Below are 21,202 nucleotides of genomic sequence, written 5' to 3' on the forward strand. Positions count from 1 at the left end.
CACAACTGAAACATGGAGCAGACTTGATGGGCCGAATGGCCTAATGGCCTAATTTCTGCTCCTGTCTTATGGTCTTAAACCAAAGTTTAATCTTGGTTTATTACTAGTTCAACTGGTTTCAGCCCAGAATTTACAAAAGGACACTCCCAAGTCATTCCAAACCCCATATAGTTAAGAATATGCAGAAGGGATACACTTAAAAATATTTCCTATTCATCGCTATCCAGTTCACCTCCATTCAAAAGAAAAGGTGTCTGTGCAGAAATCCAGCAAAGATAGAATCAAAAGGTCACAAACCTGAAACCTTAATTCTGTTTCTTTCTTCACAGTCTGCCTGACTGTTTCCAGTTTTATATTAGGATTGGGCTGGTCTTTCAGTTATATACAACTGAGAGCAGTTAGTTTATGAAGTCACTGAACTGAACAAATCTTGGCATCATGAACAATAAATTGAAAACATTGGTCAGGATTCAAGCAAGTTTGTTAAACTTTGAAGGTTCAATCATGATACAGGAAATGACTATTATTTATACAGATTATAACTATGGTTTTTAAAATAATTAAGCACTTGAATAAGATATTTCAGATTCCAATTTAGTAAACAAGGAAGAGTTAGTACTTAAAGCAAATTAGTTCAGCACAGCTTCCAATTCTAACTGTGTAAAAGCTGAACAGGATACTGGATCGATACTGGCACAAAGATAACATACGGTTCATTGTATTTAATTGGCATCTGCAGAACACAGTACCTTAGTAAAGGAGCTGCCCAACTTGACCAAAGGCACAGTTCGGAATTCTCTTTTGTCACTCATTGTCAGGGATCCTGCGTTAAGGCTGTACAGATTGGACATCACCAGCATCAGGTCAGAGGTGGTCTTGACAGGCAGGAAACGGCTACGTGGCACATTAATACCTAAAGCATTTTCAAAGCACTTAATGGCAGCACCAACAGCTGTCTCCAGCTGAATCACATTTCGACCATCATCCAATGTCTGTTGAAAAGAACAATTTATATTTTATTAAAACAACTTGAACATTAGAATAACTTGCCACAGCATTTCATGAACATTAGACAAAACTTTAAGTCACAGAGTTGTACAGCATGGAAACAAAACGCTTTAGCCAACTGGTTCATGCCAATCAGATATCCAAAATTAATCTAGTCCCACCTGCCAGTACCTGCCCATATCCATCCAAACCCTTCTTATTCATATACCCATCCAGACTGTAATTGTACTAGCCTACACCACCTCTGGCAGCTCATTCCAGACATGTACCACCCTCTGCATGAAAAAGTTACCCCTTAGCTCCCTTTCAAATCTTTCCCCTTTCATCTTAAATGTATCCCCTCTAGTTTTGGATTCCCCTACCCTGGGGAAAAGGCCTTGGTTATTCACACTATCCATGCCCCTCGTGATTTTATAAACCTCTATAAGATCACCCCTCAGCCTCCGACGCTCCAGAGAAAATAGCCCCAGCCAATTCAAACCCTGCAACCCTGGTAACATTCATGTAAATCTTTTCTGAACCCTCTCAAGTTTAACAACATCTTTCAATAGCAAGGAGACCAGAATAGAATGCAGTATTCCAAACATGGCCTAAGCGATGTTCAGTACAGCTGCAACATGACCTCCCAACTCCTAGATTTCTATACTCCATGCATGCACCAATAAAGGCAAGCATACCAAATGCCTTCTTCACCACACTGTCTACCTGCGATTCCACTGTCAAGGAGCTACTTTCCAAGGTCCCTTTGTACGGCAACACCCCTCAGGACTTTACCATTAAGTGTAAAATTCCTGCCCCAATGTGCCTGAACTAAACGTAGCACCTCATATTTATTTAAATTAAACTTCATCTGCCACTCCTCAGCCAATCTGATCAAGATCCCATTGTACTTGGAGGCAACTTTCACTGTCCAATACACCGCCAATTTTGCTGTCATCTGCAAACTCTAACTGTACATCCTATATTCCCATCCAAATCAGTTATATAATGGAGCCCATGAGAAAAGTGGGGTAAAGGACAGAACAGAAAAAAATTACTCATGATCACTCAAAAATTACCCAGAAGTCTACCACAAAAGTATATCACAGCCCAAATGAAGGTATAAATTATATTCATCAACAAACAGAATTAAACACAGTATACTTACAAAATATTGTTAATGCAGGGACAGAGGGTCATCATGGTGCGTAAGGTAGACTCCCTCATTCCTGTTAAGCGAGCTATATCATGTATTCTCTCGTTATGCTCCAAAGGTTTTATAATATCTAGCTTCTCTTCCAGTGTTAAGCCTCTCTTTTGTGTTCACCACCTGCAATTTTATCACCAGGATGCTTCTTGCTAACATTCTTGTCACTATGCCCTTCCATTTTTCTTAAAAAACACAGGGATAATCTAGGAGTAGTGTACCTCTCAATGTATCTTTCTCAGTAGCCCTCACAAAAAGCTGCTCTGTCAGCAGCTCACATCAGCACATGTGCAGAACAGTGTGGAGAATTCAGCACATGTGCAGAACCAAGTGTGTGAAACAATCACCACTGGAATTGTGCTGTTACAGAGGTAAATGTTCTCGAAAGTATCATTCCTTAATTCCTCAGCAATATTATAAGCAAATCACAATGCTTGAATGCGCGTTATTCCAAGAACTACCTGTATTATTGTTACTCTTCCCAAAGAGGCCACTTAAACTAGACTGCCAATTATTCCGTTTTCATTACACAATAATCAGTCTAGCATGCAGTGTTCTCTAGTTGGTTCCTCAATGTAAATGAGCCAGAAAACCAAAGACAACATCCTATGAACACCAAAACATCTAGAAGGATTTCAGTCAATGAATTACTTTGAGAATATTCATTGTGATACAGCAGGATACCAGAAACAGAGATAAATGATAGTTAGTTGGTATTTGGTGTGTTTTTTTTTTAAATTGCAGGATATGACAGTCAGGACAATCACCCTACGATCTGTATGTTCTTGTTTGTTGTAAGCTGCCTGTACTGCTTGCACAATAAACATTTTCATTGCACAGGTACACAATCCTTTATCTGAAATGCTCGGGACCAGCTGGTTTTTGGAATTTGGAAGTTTTTGAATTTCGGAATAAGTGATAGGTTGATGGTGAAATTTTTAAAGAGTCTTACCGAACAGTAGACTCACTGAGTACTATGGGCTCGGAGACAGAATTGAGGCCTGCTAGTGCTGGGCCATGCCCACCCACGTCACATCTGAGTGACATGCATCAAGTTCGTGTGGAGTTGGGTTAACTGTTTGCATGCCAAACAACCTTGTTAATGAGATACAAACTTCACAAAAAAATTCACATTTTGGAGCTTTTCGGATAAAGGGTTGTCTACCTATACTTATGTACATGTGACAATGAATCAAATCAATCTTCTGCCCCTCAAGTCTTTTACATTCACCTTATTCTGACATCTCATCAGAAAAACAGCACCTCCCTCAGTACTGTTCAGAAAGGTGGTAAATACTAACGTCTTGGTGAGGGTTTCAATGCATAACTGGTCATGATGGAAGATAGTTCACTAGCAATAAACCAAAATAAGATGTGACTATAAATCAATCCAACCCAAAGTCAGCATTTATTAATTGACCGAACAGTTACTTCATTCTGTCACAATGATACTGTAACATTACAAAATGGCTTAAAATATTAAAAGTAATAGAATTTCAAAGTAGAAAATTAGGGTAAGTTATGTAGATGCTATTAAAGAATACTACAATGAAAAAAGTACCACGAAATCTTGGTGTTTAGTTGTATTAATCTGGATGGTAGCAGTGAGGGATCCGGGGCAGTACCAAATCTGGCAAAAGATGCTAAGTCATTGACATTGACACCATAGGAAAATGGCCCTTCGGCCCATGAATCAGCACTAATCAGAAACAAGCACCTAACTACTTTAATTCGAGCAAGTGTGCACCTAAATCTTTCTTTAATGTTGTGGGTTTCTGCCTCTACACCCATTTTTTTTTCTAATTTAACCCACAACTTTCTTCAATATTTTAGCAGAATATTTTAAGATCCATACCGCTATTTGGCAAAATAAGTGGAGTTCAGCGTTACAATGCAAAAGGCTTTCCCAACCAGCACCATTTAATTAGTTACTGATTTAACCCATGCTTGCGAGATATCTCAGTAAATAAAGTGGCTAACACCATCTTACTGTAAGTTCACATGATACAATTTTAAAAATCAGTGGATGTCACATCAATGCAAGTTTTTTATTAAAGAAAGGACTTACATACAAGAATATTTTAAATGATATTACCTTCGGATTTAAAATGATTTCCATGTTAATGGCATTTTCCTTTTGTAGCCTTTCAATTGCAGCTAAAGAAATCCATAGGTTATTGGTGTTGAAGATCTTGAACTTGGTGACTGATTTAAATTCATCCACATGTGCTTTTGGCACTTGAGCTATTTCCAACAGTCGGAGTTTACCATCATACTGAATAAGGGTGCCTCCCTGTGGAACAAAGACTTGATCAGAATCATGGCACTTATGCAGAACACTGACAATTCAAGTTATATTCTTCCTATTCTTCAAGAGCACAAAACACCAATTCCATAAAAATATAACTGACAAACTCAATGCAATAGGAGAGCAAGCATGAATCAAAATGAATGTTGAGATTGCCTGCAACATCTCCAGCATGATTGAGAAATGCAACATTACCTTGCTTATTTCAAAGCAGTTAAGATTACATTTTGACTCTGCAAGATGGCGGCGATTCTGTAGAACTGCTGTGGATTGCTCTGCCTAACAGCCAAGGCTTACTGGTGTTTTTTTGCCATCCCTGACCAACTTATTAGTTTATTAGTTTAAAACCTTACAGGACACATATTTGTTAATATTTGGGAATGGGAAGGATGCCAAAGGGAAAAGGAGCAAGTAAACAGCAGCAGGGAGGACACTCCCCTGCAGCACCTACCACACCAGAGACAGCAGCAGCAGGAGCCTCTCTTGAACCCACCGGGGACCTGACAGACTCACAGGAATTGGCTGCGGCGGTGCCTTGAAAGTTGCGGCTGCGATTGAGGAAATCCGTGGGGAGATTCGTGCCCAGGTCCAACCTATCGCATCCATGCTGCAGAAGCACGAGCAGGAGATCCAGGGTTCGGGGAGCAGCTGGAGGAGGTGGCAGGTCGAACTAAGGCCTCGGAAGCTGCAATGGAGTCCTCATCCAGTCGGATCCAGGTGCTGGAGCGAGAGGTGCGGGCCTTGTGAGACCATATCGACGACCTCGAAAATCGAGGGCGGAGGATAAATCTCCGAATTGTCGGGCTCCCTGAAGGTGAGCAGCCAGTCAGTTTCATTGAAAGCTGGCTGCTGAAGTTATTGGGCCTTCACATCGAGTCCAGCAGGCTTCAGATTGAAAGGGCTTATCGGGTTACAGTGCACAGGTCAGACCCAGTGCAGCGCCCCCGCTCGGTCCTAGTGCACTTCCATTCATATAAAGGACAAGCAATAAGTGATAGAAGCTTCTAGATTACTGGGAAATTACCCGCAGGCACTGCTGTACAAGGGGTCAAAAATCATGTTTTTCCAGGATTTCTGTGCTGAGGAACCTGGGCATCCAGTATTCCATGAGATACCCCGCAGTGCTCCATTTCAGCTACAAGGACTCAGTTTATACAATTGACTCAGCAGATAAAGCTAAAAACTTTGTAGACGTTTTAAAATAGATGGATTGACCTGAAGAATACAGTTAATGTTTGTTCTCTTTTCCTTCTTTCCCCACGTTTTCCCTTCCTTTTTTTATTCCTTTCTTTCTCCCTGATAATTTCTTTTTTTGGAAAGGGGAGAAAAAACCTTGGAATAAGTTGTTCCTTTTTTTTAATAGCTGGATTTTCTGATGGGAAATTTTGTGAATGTTCTTGGTTGTCTACCCCTCTTTTTTTGTTTGTTCTGTTTCTCTTTTAGTCACAAGTAGTGACGACATGAAACCAGGGATGAGTGGAGGGCTCATCCTGACTTTGTCTTTTTTCCGTTTCTTTTTCTTTTGTTTTCTTTTCTGGCCTAAGGCTGGAGCACAGTCCAGATTTGAAGGAGCTGTGAAAGAGGGGATGGGAAGGTTGAGTGCCCTCTATGGGCAGGGGGAAAGAGTCATCCATTCAAGAATACTTGGTTTTCTTCGTAGTTTTTGGGTAGTCATAGTTGTTTATATTTATGATAGAGTAGTTTTTGTATATATAGTTCTTCGACTCAGTTTTTATTTACTTGTGCTCGGTGCTTTGTAAGCAGGGTTCTCCCTCCCAGGGGTTCAAGGGTCTCTGAAAGGGGATATGGCTAAGTGTCTTACTAAATGGTGCACCTGGAACATTAAGGGAAGTCATTTGCCTGTTAAAAGGGAAAAAGGTGCTTTCTAGCCTTAAGAGGGAAAGGGTTAATAACGCTTTGTTGCAGGAAACCCATTTTGATGGGGAACACCTGAAATTACAACAGGGGGCTATGACCGGGTATTCTTTTCATCCTTTACTACTAAAAGTAGGGGAATGGCGGTACTTATCCAGAAAAATCTTCCGTTCACATTATTAGAGCAGGTGAAAGATGAGCAGGATGGTTTGTGAAACTTAAAGCCCTGATACATGGGGAGGAGTATAGCATTTTAAATGTTTACTGTCCTCTGGCGCATCCCCTCAAATTTTTGATTAGTGCTTTCTCTAAGTTGAGTGCTTTTGGAACATAGCACATTATTATAGGGAGGGGATTTTAATTGTTTTTTGGATCCGACAGTAGTCAGGATGCCTTGTGCGTCCCCAACTATTTCTTCACAGGCCAAGCAGGTGACTGACTTATGTGGGGAAATGGGGCTGGTAGATATTTGGAGATGTTTTCACCCTACTGACAGGGACTTCACCTTCTTTTCAAACCCACATAAATGTTACACGAGAATAGACCTTTTTCTAGCTCCCTTGGCCCTCCTGGGTTAGATTATGGGTTGTAGAATTGGGAATATAAGCTATCTCTGATCACGCGGCGGTATATTTGGAGATTAAGGCCAAGAGTGAAGGGCTAGGTTTGCAGCACTGGTGTTTGGACCCTTTTCTCCTTAAGGATTCCAAATTTGTGGAATACGTTTTGAAGGAGTTTCAGGAATTCTTGACTATCAACTCAGGCACGGCTAGTAGTCTGTCCATGCTATGGGAGACTGCGAAGGCCTTTGCTAGGGGATTAGCTATTTCCTATTCGGCTGGCTGGAAACGACAGAAGGAGGAACAGCAGCGTCCACCTGAGACACGGGTGAAAGCCGCCGAGGTAGCACATTTTGTGCGGCCTTCAGTGACTAAGCTACAGCGGATCACGGCCCTCAGGGCTGCTCTGAATTCAATACTGACACAAAACACAAAGAAAGAACTTGCTTTTGCTAGACAAAGGCTGTTCGAATATGGGGATAGGCCAGGGAAATATTTAGCGTACCTGACTAGGAAAAAGCGTGCTCCCCAATCCATTACTGCAATCAGAGACAGTGCCAGGGCGCTTACATACAATGCTAAAAAGATTAATGATGCTTTTCGGAGCTTTTACTCGAATTGTATCACAGTCTGAAGGATGCGAGGACAGGAGGGCTAAAATGGAGACCTTTTTTAAGAACCTGGACTTCCCAAGGGTAACCTTGGAACAGGTCTCTCTCCTTAATGCCCCCTTGACAATTCAGGAAATACAGGAGGCAACTTCAGAGTGGGAGAGCACCTGTCCCTGATGGTCTCCTGGGTGAGCTTTATAAGAAGTTTATAGGGATTCTGTCAGGGCCGATGTTGGAGATGTACAATCACTCCTATAGGCATGAATGCCTACCACCATCTTTGAGAGAAGCTAATATTTCTTTAATTCTTAAGAAGGGGAAGGTCTCAAGATTAGAAGAGTGAGAGGACATCTAATTACAATTAAAGGGGATTGACAAATGTAGACAAAGTGGATGTTCCCCTTCATGGGACAATACAGACCAAGAGTTTTAGGCTAAGGGGTGGCAGATTTAAAGTAGAGAAGAGAAGCTACTTTCTCTTAAAAGATCATGAGTCTACAGAAATCAGCACCCAAGTGTACTGGATACCAGGCCACTTAGTCAGAGTTACAGTTATACAGCATGGAAACAGACATTTCAGTCCAACTCGCCCATGCAGATCAGATATCCTGAACTGATCTAGTCCTATTTACTAACATTTGGCCCATATCCCTCCCAACCCTTCTTATTCATGTATCTATCCAAATGCCTTTTAAATTGTTGTAACTGTTACCTCCACCACATTCTCTGGCAGCTTTTTCCATATATGTACCACCTTCTGCATGAAACTGTTGTCCTTTACGTCCCTTTTAAATATTTCCTCTCTCACCTTAAACCTGTGCCTTCTAGTTTTGGACTTCCGCCATCCTGGGGAAAAGACTTAGCTACTCTCCCCAAATCATGCCCCTCACGATTTTGTAAACCTCTATGAAGATCACCCCTCAGCCTCCGGAGCTCCAGGGATAAAATCCCCAGTATGCTCAGCTTCTCCCTTTAGCTCAAACCCTCCAACCCTGGTAACATCCTCGTAAATCTTTTCTAAACCTGCCAAGTTTAACATCTTTCCTATAGAAGGGAAACCAGAATTGAGCGTAGTATTCTAAAAGTGACCTAACCAATGTGCTGAACAGCTACAGCATGATAACCCAACTCCCATACTCAATGCACTGACCAATGAAGGCTAGCGTTCTAAATGCTTTTTTCACCATCCATCAAACTGTAACTTTCAAGGAACTATGGACCTGCACCCCTAGGTCTCTCTGTTCGGCAACACTCCCCAGGGCGCTACCATTAACTGTATAAGTCCTTCCCACCTTAAATTTATTTAAATTAAACCCCATCTGCCACTCAGCCCATCTGATCAAGGTCCTGTAGTACAGAGGGAACTTTCTTCACTACACCTTCAATTTGTGTGTCATCTGTAAACTTACTCACCATACCTCCTATACTCACTTCCAAATCATTTATATAAAATGACAAAAAGCAATAGACTCAGCACTGATTGTTGTGACACACTACTGGTCACAGGCCTCCAATCTGAAGAACAACCACCACTCCACCACCACTCTGACTCCTAGCTTCAAGCCAATTATGTATCCAGTTGGCCAGCTCTTTCTGGATTCCACGTGATCTAACCTTGTTAACCAGTCTATCATGTTGAACCTTGTCGAACAATTTACTGAAGTCCATAAAGACAACGTCCACCGCTCTGTCTTCAATCTTCTCAGACACTTCTTCAAAATATAATAGTAGTTATGGGTTTGGAAGGTGCTGCCTCAGGATGGTTGGCAAATTCCTGCACTGCATCTTGTAGACAGTCACACTGCTGCTACTTGATGCCAATGGAGGAGGCTGTAGATATGATGCCAATCAAGCAGACTGCTTTATCCTGGATAAGGTCAATCTTCTGGAGTGCTGTTAGAGCTATACCCAACGAAGCAAGTGGGTAGCAATCCATCAAAACAGATTTGTACCTTGTAGATGACAGTCAGGCTATGGGAGTCAGGTGGGGAATTATTTGCTGCAGTATTCCTAGTCTCTGACTTAGAGCATAGACTTGTACTCATTTATATTTATACAGCTAGATAGTTGAATTTCTGATTAACGGTAACCCCCAGGATGTTGATAGTGGGGGATTCAGTGAAGGTAACATCATCGAATGCAAAGGATGGTGGTTAGATTGTCTTTTATGGGAAAGTGGTCATTATCTTGGATATTGTCCAGGTTTTGTTACATTTTGACATGGACTGCTTCAGTATCAGAGGAGTCAAAATGTGCAATGTTCAGCAATAATCATTAATGAACATTCCCACTTCTGACCTTATGATGGAGGATTTGTCATTGATAAAGCAGCTGAAGGTAGTTGTGTCTTGCACACTATCCTCTCAAACTCCTGCATAAATCTCCTTGAGCTCACATGACTTATCTCCAACAACTGCTCACATGACTTATCTTCCTTTGTGCCAGGATGCATCTTGAACCATTAGAATTTTCTCTGGATTTCCATTAATTCCAGTTTTGCCAGAGCTTTTTGATATCATATTCAGTGAAATGTAACCTTGATGTCAAGGGCTGTCACTCTCACCTCACCTTCTAGAAGTCAGCTCTTTTATCCATGTTTCAACTAAGGCTGTATGAGGTATAATGTAATGTAAACCCTTTAAAATTATAAAACCTTCATTCACCATGGACCACACTTTTGCTGTTAGACACCTGAAGTTAAATCCTTTTAGACCATACCTATATTTTTTTGTTTGTCAAGTGTTTTATTTCAACCACACACCATAAAATCCAGCTACCTCCTGGATGACTGTACTTTATATATTTAAATCCTTTATTTTGAAACATAGCCCAACAGACTGGTTGGTAGCACGTTGGCTCAGTGGTTAACACTGCTGCCTTACATCACTGGGGACCCAAGTTCGATTCCAGCTGTGGACAACTGTGTGTGGAGTTTGTACATTCTCCCGTATTGGCACAGGTTTCCTCCGGTGCTCCAGTTTCATGCCACAGCCCAAAGATGCACACATTAGGTGGATTGGCCAGGCTAAATTCACGATTACAGGGATAGGATACAGTCTGGGTGAGATGTTCTTCAGAGGTTGGTGCTGACACTCTGGGCAAAATGGCCTATTTCTGCACCATCAGGATCTTATGATTCTATAGCATACCTCTGAGCAGAAGTTGAATCCATATCCCTAGCTCAGAGGTAGGGCCGCAAGTACTGTACCACAAGAATCTTGAACAATTTACAAGCATAACCTATCAGGGGCCCTCTGGGCCATTTAGATATTTTCTAAGCAACCTGTGTGACCATAACATATATCCAGACAGGTAGGACTTGAACCCAGGCCTTCTGGCTTAGAGACAAATACCACTGTGCCACAAGAGCCCTTCAAGAATGCCTACAATTAACTAACTAGCTCACAACATGTGTTTGTTTGGTTACCTTTAAACCCTAGGTATTTAGCATTCTATTAACAGAATTAGAAACTAACAACCACCATCACCTACAAGGAAGGAGAACAGCAGATGTATGGGAATGTCACTGCCCGTCCAAGCCACTCACCATCCTGACTTGGAAATATATCACTGTTCCTTCACTGTATCGGAGTCAAAACCCTGAAACTCCATCCTAACAGCAATGTGGGTCTACGCAACTTGGACTGCAATGGGTTCAACGCAGCTCACCAACATCTTCTCCAAGACAATTAGGGATGGGCAGTAAATGTTTAGCTAGTGATGCCAAATCCCACGAAATAAACACTGGATCCCCACTGAATTTCATAGTGATTGAATATGCAGATCATGTATTAATGGCAGTATACTGCACTAGAGCACTGCAATATTATAGTGACTCAGTCTTTAAAGTACAGGTCATTCTCCTAGAACGCACATTGCATCAATGCAATTTGGCCATAACGTGACCGGTGAACTGGGGAACGAATTTTAATAAAATGCAAACTCCCGTTAGCTATTACGCAATTCCATCCCTGGTTACATTAAGTCCACGTTAGGTGGTTACTTCAGGTCAGGATCTTTTTGTTGATGTTTGAGGATGTTTGTAGAAAGTATTGCCAAGTAAAGATTTGGATTTCAGATTCTCCTCTTTTTGAGTAATGCACCAAGCCATCCTCCCAATGTTGGTGAGCTTTCTGAAAACATCTAAGTGCTATTTCTACCTCCAAACACAACCTCTCATTCAAACCATGGACCTGGCTGTAATAGCAACTTTTAATGCTTATTATTTAAGGCGCACATTCAGGAAGCTGATTGCAGCTACTGAGAAGGATAATGAGGACAGTGTACTTGAATTTTAGAAGAGTTTTAACATCAAGAATGCTATTGACATAATTGTGGAGGCCTGGGGTGATGTCAATAAAGACCACTTGCATGCAGTTTGGCAGAAGTTTCTCCCAGATTTTCTTCAAGATTTTAAAGGTGTTGAACCAGAGGAGCTTCCAGCTCTTCTTGCAAAACAAGTTGGGTTTGAAGTGGAGACAGATCTATTTGTTGCTTACGATAAAGATAATGTCCAGGATGCAACGCCATGAGAACTTTCCACTTCTCTTTTGTCTTCATTCCAGTGTGAAGGCGAGAAGCAGTTGCAGCTCTTAGAAGACAATGACTACAATGCAAAACAATGCAGTTTGTGGCATAAAGCCTTATCTGGCATCCTATGAACAGCTTCTTCACGAAAGAAGAAAGGTGGCAAAGCAGCAAAAACTAGATGCCTTCTTTAAGCAAACCCCCAAGAAAAAACAGTCTGAGGACAAGAACCATAGCCATCTACTTCTGAATTAAATATTTTATCTTGTGACCCTGCACACAGAACAGCACCTGAAAGTAATGATGCTGATGATGACCCTCAGCTTGATCTTAATTCAGAAAGCTCAAACCCCTTAGAGTGTTAAATTTATTGTATTATTTCATTAAAAATACAATTTTAACATTTACTTAGACCACGCTATAGTTTCTGTTGGACTAACTACTATTTTTGTTTTGGTTTATACTGATATTTTTGGTGGTTTGCCCCTAACCCTAGTTTTCCCATAGATCCGGTTATTTCAATTGCGCAATTTTCTATAACACCAAGTTACACAAGAATGCAACTATTGTTATAGCAGAACAGACTATATGAATACTTTGTTGTCTGGAATACACTCAGACTAAATTATGTTTATTAACCTCCATCTCCATGACAGTCAACAGGATATGACTGATGAGTGTACCTTTACTATCAACTAATCCTGGACAAGATCTTGCCTCATCCTTATTCTGAGCAATCCCTTGTTCATTAATGGGTAAGCAATACCACAACTGATCAGGAAGTGTACAAAAAAAGCATTAATAACGTAGGTTTGCACATCAGAAGCATCAGTTTGATTCCAAGCAATCTTTACATTATAACACCAGCAAATTACCTTAACGTCTGCTCTTGTCTTGTCAGTTACTTCCATGAGAAATTCACACCGTCTTCCATTTGGTGGATTCAAAAGGTGGCGAAGAATGTTAAGGTCAACTGTTGCTCCCAGATTATCGATGTTAGATACAAAAACATATTCTTTGCCCTCTTGCAAAAAGGTCTGCAACAATCCAGAGTTGTAAAAACTCGCATAGATATCTCCATGACCTGGTGGATACCAGGCCTCAGCATTGTCCCCAGACAGAGATAATCCCTTGGCTATTGGAAGCAATGACTCTTTATCAATCCGTGGATACCTGAGGAGCAAATCAGAAAAGAAGGCCTTGAACTGAAAGGAAGGAAAAAGAGAAGAGAGCCAGACAAATCTCCCAGAATTTGCAATACTTAAGTTATACGAAATTCATTATTGTACCAGCTATAATTGGGCAAAAATTGAACTATATATGCACTGGTTGACAAAACCATAGATGGAGAGACAGAAATGTAGCTAGAAAGAGAAATTGTGAGTTAAAGATAGAGGACAAGCATACACCCTGCCTCCTCTCAAAACCTTCCACAACCAAGAGTTGTTTTTAGAAAAGAGACTAATCTGTCTTCGATATAGGCTTGGAGAGTCTCTTTCAAACTGCCCCGTTCCCAGTCTGTGGCAAAACAGAAACTAATGGCCCAAAAACTTGCAAGGCAACCTTCCATGATCACACTACAGCCATGAGGAAAAGGAAGGAGGAAAAATATAACTTTCTTACAGTCACAGAGCATCATGTGACTTTATCAAGGGCCATATTGCTACCAAGGCAGGGGACAAAACCAGATTTGGAAGGATTTAACCAAGGGGTTCCAGAGAGAGATAAATTTGAGGCGCAACAACACAGCCAAGCACATTGGAAAGGAAAGGGGGATGGGATGGAAGTTTACAAGGATAGATGGGTTTTCAGAGGAGGAGCAATTATGAGCAATGTCAACTAAGATGGGAGTGGGGTAAAATTCAAGGCTAATAGGTTCAGCAAGGATAGGGTCAAGGGAGCAGATAATGAGTCACATGTACAAGAGAGCACAAAAGGCAATAGTAGAGAAAGAGAAAGATAAAAATTATGGACTAGGGCAGGAGGAAGCCTTAGAGGCAGCTACTGGCTACGAGAATGAAGGAAGCTGTCAGATTGGATGGTCTCAATATAAAGGCATGCACAAACTGTGTAAGATTAGCTCTTTGCAATGTTTTTCTCACTGTTGTGTTGAGTCAGAATGGTACAGACACTGTATTTATACTGCCCCCATTGTAGACTGATCTAAAGGCGGAAAATTGATTAGATGAACCGAAGTCTGTTCTTATTTTGGAGGTGACAGCAAATGTTGATGCCAAGACTTACCTGCTTTGATTAAAAGTATGGATTTTCACACGGGACTGCCGATACTTCTGTAATATCTTCTTTGTATCCTCATCGGTGTTGAATGAATTCATCAAGACCAGGGGGACATCAGCACCATATGTCCTGTTCAAATGCTAGCAAATCAAGTTTGATTTACATTTGTTAGGAAGTTCACATTCAAATGTTAATCACTATTTGTGATAATATTTTATTGATATTAACACTTCCTAAATGTAAGCTAACCTTTCATAATTAGAATTTGAACCACAGTAACCCAATTACCATAGTGGTTGCTTATTTTATAAAGTTTTATTTTTCCTTTTGTTCGAGCATTTTTATAAAAAGATCCAAACAAAATAGTATTCCAACTATGGTCTCAAAGACGACGAGAGAAAGGAGGAGATTTTAGCAAAGAAAAAGTGTGATCTCAGCAGTGGGGAGGCAGAGAAGTTTCAAGAAGGTAACCCCCAGCACAGCATGGAGTCTGGGGAGGGGATGATGCACAAAAGGCTAGAGGTGAAAAAAAGCAGATTGACTCAACTCCATAAGAACTAGGAGCAGGAGCAGGTCACCTGGATCTTTGAGCCCACTCCGCCATTCAATAAGATCATGGCTGATCTATTCGTGGCCTCAACTCCACTTCCCCGCCCTCTCACCATAACTCTTCATTCCTTTACTGTTCAAAAAAACCTGTTTTATAAATATTTGAGGAAGTCTCAACCAATTCACTGGGCAGGAAATTCCATAGATTCACAACCCTCTGGGTGAAGAAGTTCCTTCTGGATTCAGTCCTAAATCTGCTCCCTCTAATCCTGAGGCTACGCCCTCTTGTCCTAGTTTTGCCCAATGGGAATATCCTCTCTACTTCTATCTTATCTATTCCCTTCATAACTTGAAATGTTTCTATAAGGTTCCCCCCCTCCCCGCACCTTCCCATTTTTCTAAATTCCAATGAATGTAATCCCAGTCTACTCAGTCTCTCCTCATAGACCAACCCCCTCAACTCCAGAATCAACCTAGTGAACCTCTTCTGCATCCCTTCCAGTGTCAGTACATCCTTTCTCAAGTAAGGAGACCAAAACTGCACACAGTACTCCAGGTGTGGCTTCACCAGCAATCCTATACAGCTGCAACATAACTTCTCTGCTTTTAATTAAAAATCACACAACACCAGGTTATAGTCCAACAGGCTTAATTGGAAGCACACTAGCTTTCGGAGCGACGCTCCTTCATCAGGTGATTCTCTGCTTTTAAACTCAATCCCTTTAGAAACTCCCATCACAACTACTACCGATCCTTGACAATAATTTATGGACATGTCAGCTGACTGAAGAACCATCACTGTTTAGAACCTTATTTATCTTACCTTTTGGAATAGAGGTAGCAGTCAGAAGTTGCTGATCATATTTCAGCAGTACTCCTATGGTGACTTCAATCTCACAGATGACCTCAAACACTGAAGTTGTTCAGGGATCTAGCCAAGGAGCCACACAGCTTCACCTGACATCTGCACATGCAACACCAACATCAACTGTAATGTCCCACCACAGCTATTAGTTATCTGTCCTCGGATGCTGCCTGAATTGCTGTGCTCTTCCAGCACCACTGATCCAGATATTAGTTATCTTTGTCTAGTCCAGGTTTTGATTCTAAAAGCTTTTATCTATTATGTAAATGGACGAGTACGATACGATAGCGCAGTGAATTAATGCATCCTATCAGAAACTAATAGCAAGAGTATCTGTAATACTGTGTTTGTTCTGGCTGGCTCTGGCCCAATTCCATTAAAGAGAGGAAATTTGTCCTTACCTCAATCTGCAGAACGGTGAGGTCCAGAAAGGTATTTTCATTGCGTACACTTATTAGACTTTTGGGGCCTTTGCAGCCCATGCTAGTGCCAAGACCTCCATTCAACTTGACCACCACTAGTTTGCTTAATAATGGAGTCACATCACCCAGCACCCCTTGAGCTTTTATTTTATCATAGGACTGAATCTGGAAGCAGACAACACACGTCAAACACAATTAAGCTGTATTCAAGATAACAAAGTGTAAAAATCTGCTCAAAGTTCAAAATGACAACTGATGAATAGATTGTTTGATTGCACTCTTTTGTTTTAAAAAGTCTGCATTTTGTCACTTTTTTTTAAAAGTTAGAGTAGTGTTCTTTCTAAATTTCATTGAATAAAGTCTCCCATATTCCTTTAATGTGACAATTATAAGTGGGTAGCACTTTTATATCCGTGTCAGAATGTTAAGATTCAAATCCTGCTCCAAAGACTTGAGCATGAAAACCATGGCGTACTCCCAGTACATTGCTGAGGCAGCATTGCCTCAGATTGTCATCTTTCGGATGCAACATTAAACTGAGGTCCTTTCTACCTTCTCAGATAGACTTAAAGGGTTACACAGCTATTCAAGAGGAACAAGAGCATTCTTCCTAGTGTTCCAATTTATGTTTATCATTTTAACATCACTGACAGATTAGCGGGGTTGTGAGTATAACAGTGCTTGTTAAAATCATACTTTATTGGATGCACAGCATTTTTGGACATCCTGAGGTTGTAAAATAGAAATGAAGACAACAATAAGACTTAGATTTATATAGCACCTATCACAAATTTGAGCTATGTCAAACTGCTTCACAGCCAATCATGTACTTTTTGTAACCGCTCTAAATGAAGGCATTATGGCAGGAATTTGCAGACAATTAAAATTCCATAAACAGCAACATGATAATGACTAAGTTATCTACAGGGGAACCTCAGTTATCCGAACGAAATGGGTGGGCACTATTTCATTCGGATAATTGCTTATTCAGTTAATCAATTCAATGCCTTTCCTCTGGGGCTCGGGAGTTTTCTATTAAGTCTGCTCCCTGTTGAGGAGACTACAGCGCACCATGCATGCACGTGAGGCCCCACCCCCAAACCCCATCCAACACCACCCCAAATGCTCCTGCCCACCTCCACACCCCATCCAACACACTCACACCCCCCCTACCCCTCAACCCTGTCCAAAACCGCCATGCACATCAGCACAAGAAGTAACCTCATGGCCAGGGGTGTTCCCACTTAACCATTACCATCAAGCCAGGGGATCAATCTTGTTTCAACAGAAAGTGCAAGAGGGCATACCAGAAGCACCATGAAGCATATCTGAAAATGAGATATCAACCTGATAGAGTCACCAAACAGGATTACTTGCATGCCAAACAGTGTAAGCAGCAAATGATCTTCCAACCAAAGGATCAGATCAAAATTGTGCAGTCTTGCCACTTCCAGGAATGAACGATGGCAGATAATTAAATACTCGCTGGAGGAGTCAAGATTAGTGTCATGCTGGAAAAGCACAGCAGGTCAGGCAGCAGAGGAGCAGAAAAATCGACATTTCGGGCAAAGGCCCTTCATCACCACTTTCACCCAACTCATTGGAGGAGGCAGGTCCACAAATATCCCCATCCTTAATGATGGAAGAGACCAACACATCAGTGCAAAAAATAAGGCCGAAGCATTAGCAGCAATATTCAGGCAGAGGTGCTGAATGGATGATCCATCTCAGCCTAATCCAGTTGTCCCCGGCATCACAGATACCACTCTTCAGCTAATTTGACTCAATCCACATGATATCCAGTAATGGTTGCAGGCACTGGATATTGCAAATGCTAAGACCCCTCAACATTCTGGCAATAACACTGAAGACCTATGCTCCCAATCATTAGTAAAGTCATGGATGGCAACATCAGCAATGCTCTCATCAGCACCTGCTCAGCAATAGCTTGCTCAGTGACGCCCAGTTTGGGTTCCGCCAGGGCCACTCAGCTCCTGACCTAATTGAACAATAGCAGTGAATTCCAAAGTGAGTTGAGTTACACCCCTAATATCAAGGCCACATTCAACTGAATGCGGCATCAAAGAGTCCTAGCAAAATTGGCATTAATGGATACCATTGGGCAAACTCTCTGCTGGTTGGAGTCATACCTGACACAGAGGAAGATGATTGCGGATGTCAGAGGTCAGTTATCTCGGCTCCAAGACATTTTTGCACAAGTTGCTGAGGCAAGTTCTAGGCCCAACCATCTTCAACTGCTTCATCAATAACCTTTCCTCCATCACAAGGTCAGAAGTGGGGCTGTTTGGAGGTGATTGCATAATGTTCAGCACAGCTTGCGATTCCTCAGTCCATGTTCAAACACAAGATCTGGACAATATCCAGACTCAGGCTTACAGGTAACATTTATAACATAATTGTTAACTATCCACCATCTCCAAGGCACAAGTTGAGAGTGTTACTGAATACTCCCCACTTGTCTGATGGATGCAGCTCCAACAACATTCAAGAAACTTTACACCGGCCAGGGTAAAGCATCCCTTTTGATTAACACTGCATTCAAAATCATCCACTTCCTCCATCACTGATGCTCAATAGCAGCAATGTATACCATCCACAAGATGCATTGCAGGAATTTTCCAACGATCCTTAGATAGCACCTTCCAAACCCATTACCACATCTATCTAGAAGGACAAAGGCAGCAGATAAATGGGAACATCACCCTCCAAGCCACTCACTATCCTGACATTTTCCTTCAAAATCCTGGAATTCCTTCATTAAAGGGAATTATGGGTTAATTTACTGCACAGACTTCAGCAGTTTAAGGAAGCAGGTCACCATCACCTTATCAAGGGCAATTAACAATGGATAATAAATTCTGGCCAGCCAGCAATGAATACATTTGAGTGAATAAAAATGAAAGGATCAGGCACTGGAAGAACGCCACTCCTCTACACTGAAATAGTACCTTGAATCCCTTTAATTTCACCCAGGACAAGACAGAGCCTTGATTTAACACCTCATCTGGAAGACAGTAGCTCTGACTGAGGAGCACACCCCCCGTACTGCGTCTGCAGCAATTTACATGCAAGTGCTCAAGTCTTTAAAGTAGGACTTGAATCCACAACCTTCTGACTCAGAGGAAGGTATGCTTATGAATGTTTCCTCTTCATTTCTGATTGTTAGGCATGACAAACAGTTGTATTATAACAATGTATTTGAGATTGCACATTCATCTTGCACAGTTATCTTTTTATTGGGAGTCTTGTGTGGGAGAGGCTGAATGGCCTACCCTGCTCCATTCAAATTATAACAATGCATTTGAGATTGCACTGCCATGAAGCTGCTGCCACTTAATAAGAATGTCGTTTGCACTGGCTGCTTGGTCAGTGTGCTGCACTCCCACTGCCATGAACCCAAGAAAGAGTGACGATTCTCTCTGAGTCACTAGTGATGCCAGGCAACAGCTTTAGTCTTCCCGCTGGTTAATCTGAACGAAAATTTATTGACCTGAAGTAACAAATTACTGGAGATATAGCTGCTGCTCAAATAGTTTCTGGATACCCAGGTTTTGCAAAACAGTCTCTTTCCAATTTGTGTTTAAAGAAAAGGCTTGCGAATGTGACTTTTTTTCCTGCCACTAGGTATTTCCATTTATATCTCGAGGCAACAGGAATGTGCTTTTGGTGTAAAGCGACCACAACCACAAACTTCACCTGGACAGACTCATGCAACTGTGTGCCTCAACACATTTGATTAGGGATAGTCAACACTGTTTTGTGAAGGATAGGTCGTGCCTCACAAACCTTATTCAGTTATTTGAGAAGGTGACCAAACAGGTAGGTGAGGGTAAAGGGGTTGATGTGGTGTATATTGATTTCAGTAAGGCGTTTGATAAGGTTCCCCACAGTAGGCTATTGCACAAAGTACTGTGGAATGGGATTTAGCAATTTGGATCAGAAATTGGCTAGTTCAAAGAAGACAGAGGGTGATGGTTGATGGGAAATGTTCATCCTGGAGTTCAGTTACTTGTGGTGTACCTCAAGGATCTGTTTTGGGGCCACTGCTGTTTGTCATTTTTTACAAATGACCTGGATGAGGTCGTAGAAGGATGGGTTAGTAAATTTGCAGATGATACGAAGTTCGGTGGACGTGTGGATAGTGACGAAGGATGTTGCAGGTTACAGAGGGACATAGATAAGCTGCAGAACTGGGCTGAGAGGTAGCAAATGGAGTTTAATGTGGAAAAGTGTGAGGTGATTCGCTTTAGAAGCAACAGGAATAAAATATACTGGACTAATGGTAAGATTCTTGTTAGTGCAGATGAGCAGTGAGATCTCTGTGTCCATGTGCATAGATCCCTGAAAGTTGCCACCCAGGTTGATAAGGTTGTTAAGAAGGTGTATAGTGTGTTGGCTTTCATTGGTAGAGGGATTGGAGTTTTGGAGCCATGAGGTCACGTTGCAGCTGTACAAAACTCTGGCGTGGCCACAACTGGCGGGTATTGCCTGCACTTCTGGTCACCGCATTATAGGAAGGATGAAGAAGCGTTGGAAAGTGTTCAGAGGAGATTTACTAGGATGTTGCCTGGTGTGGAGAGAAGGTCTGATGAGGAAAGGCTGAGGAGCTTGAGGCTGTTTTCATTAGAGAGCAGGTTGAGAGGTGACTTAACTGAGACATAGAAGATATCAGAGGGTTAGATAGGGTGGACAGCGAGAGCCTTTTTCCTCAAATGGTGATGGCAAGCATATGGGGACATAATTTTAAATTGAGGGGTAATATAGCACAGAAGACAGAAGTAGGTTCTTTACTCAGTAATAGAGGCCTGCAACAGTAGTAGACTCACCAACTTTAAGGGCATTTAAATGGTCTTTGGATAAACACATGGACGAAAATGGTATAGCGTAGGTTAGATGGGCGTCAGATTGGTTCCACAGGTCAGCTCAAAATTGAGGGCCAAAGGGCCTGTACTGTGCTGTAATGTTCAATGTTCTATTTATTAGCAAGTGTTGTGAATTTGCATGGTACCATTTACTCTAGTGCAAATTTGAT

At 41.6% G+C, this 21,202-nt stretch overlaps 1 protein-coding gene across 3 annotated transcripts in view; it reads right to left on the bottom strand.

Moving 5' to 3' along the window:
- The window catches only part of ugp2b (UDP-glucose pyrophosphorylase 2b), a 58,358-nt gene that overhangs the window by 5,360 nt on the left and 31,796 nt on the right, over positions 1–21,202 (bottom strand). For all 3 annotated transcript variants that reach the window (XM_043696712.1, XM_043696714.1, XM_043696713.1), the window contains exons 4-8: positions 16,129–16,314; positions 14,320–14,453; positions 12,951–13,248; positions 4,290–4,487; positions 750–992 (exon numbers count right to left, since the gene is read on the bottom strand). In XM_043696712.1, coding sequence (XP_043552647.1) covers positions 750–992; positions 4,290–4,487; positions 12,951–13,248; positions 14,320–14,453; positions 16,129–16,314 — 1,059 coding nt within the window. The remainder of the gene's footprint in view (positions 1–749; positions 993–4,289; positions 4,488–12,950; positions 13,249–14,319; positions 14,454–16,128; positions 16,315–21,202) is intronic.

This window comes from Chiloscyllium plagiosum, chromosome 9, assembly GCF_004010195.1.
Source record: "Chiloscyllium plagiosum isolate BGI_BamShark_2017 chromosome 9, ASM401019v2, whole genome shotgun sequence".
Taxonomy (NCBI): domain Eukaryota; kingdom Metazoa; phylum Chordata; class Chondrichthyes; order Orectolobiformes; family Hemiscylliidae; genus Chiloscyllium; species Chiloscyllium plagiosum.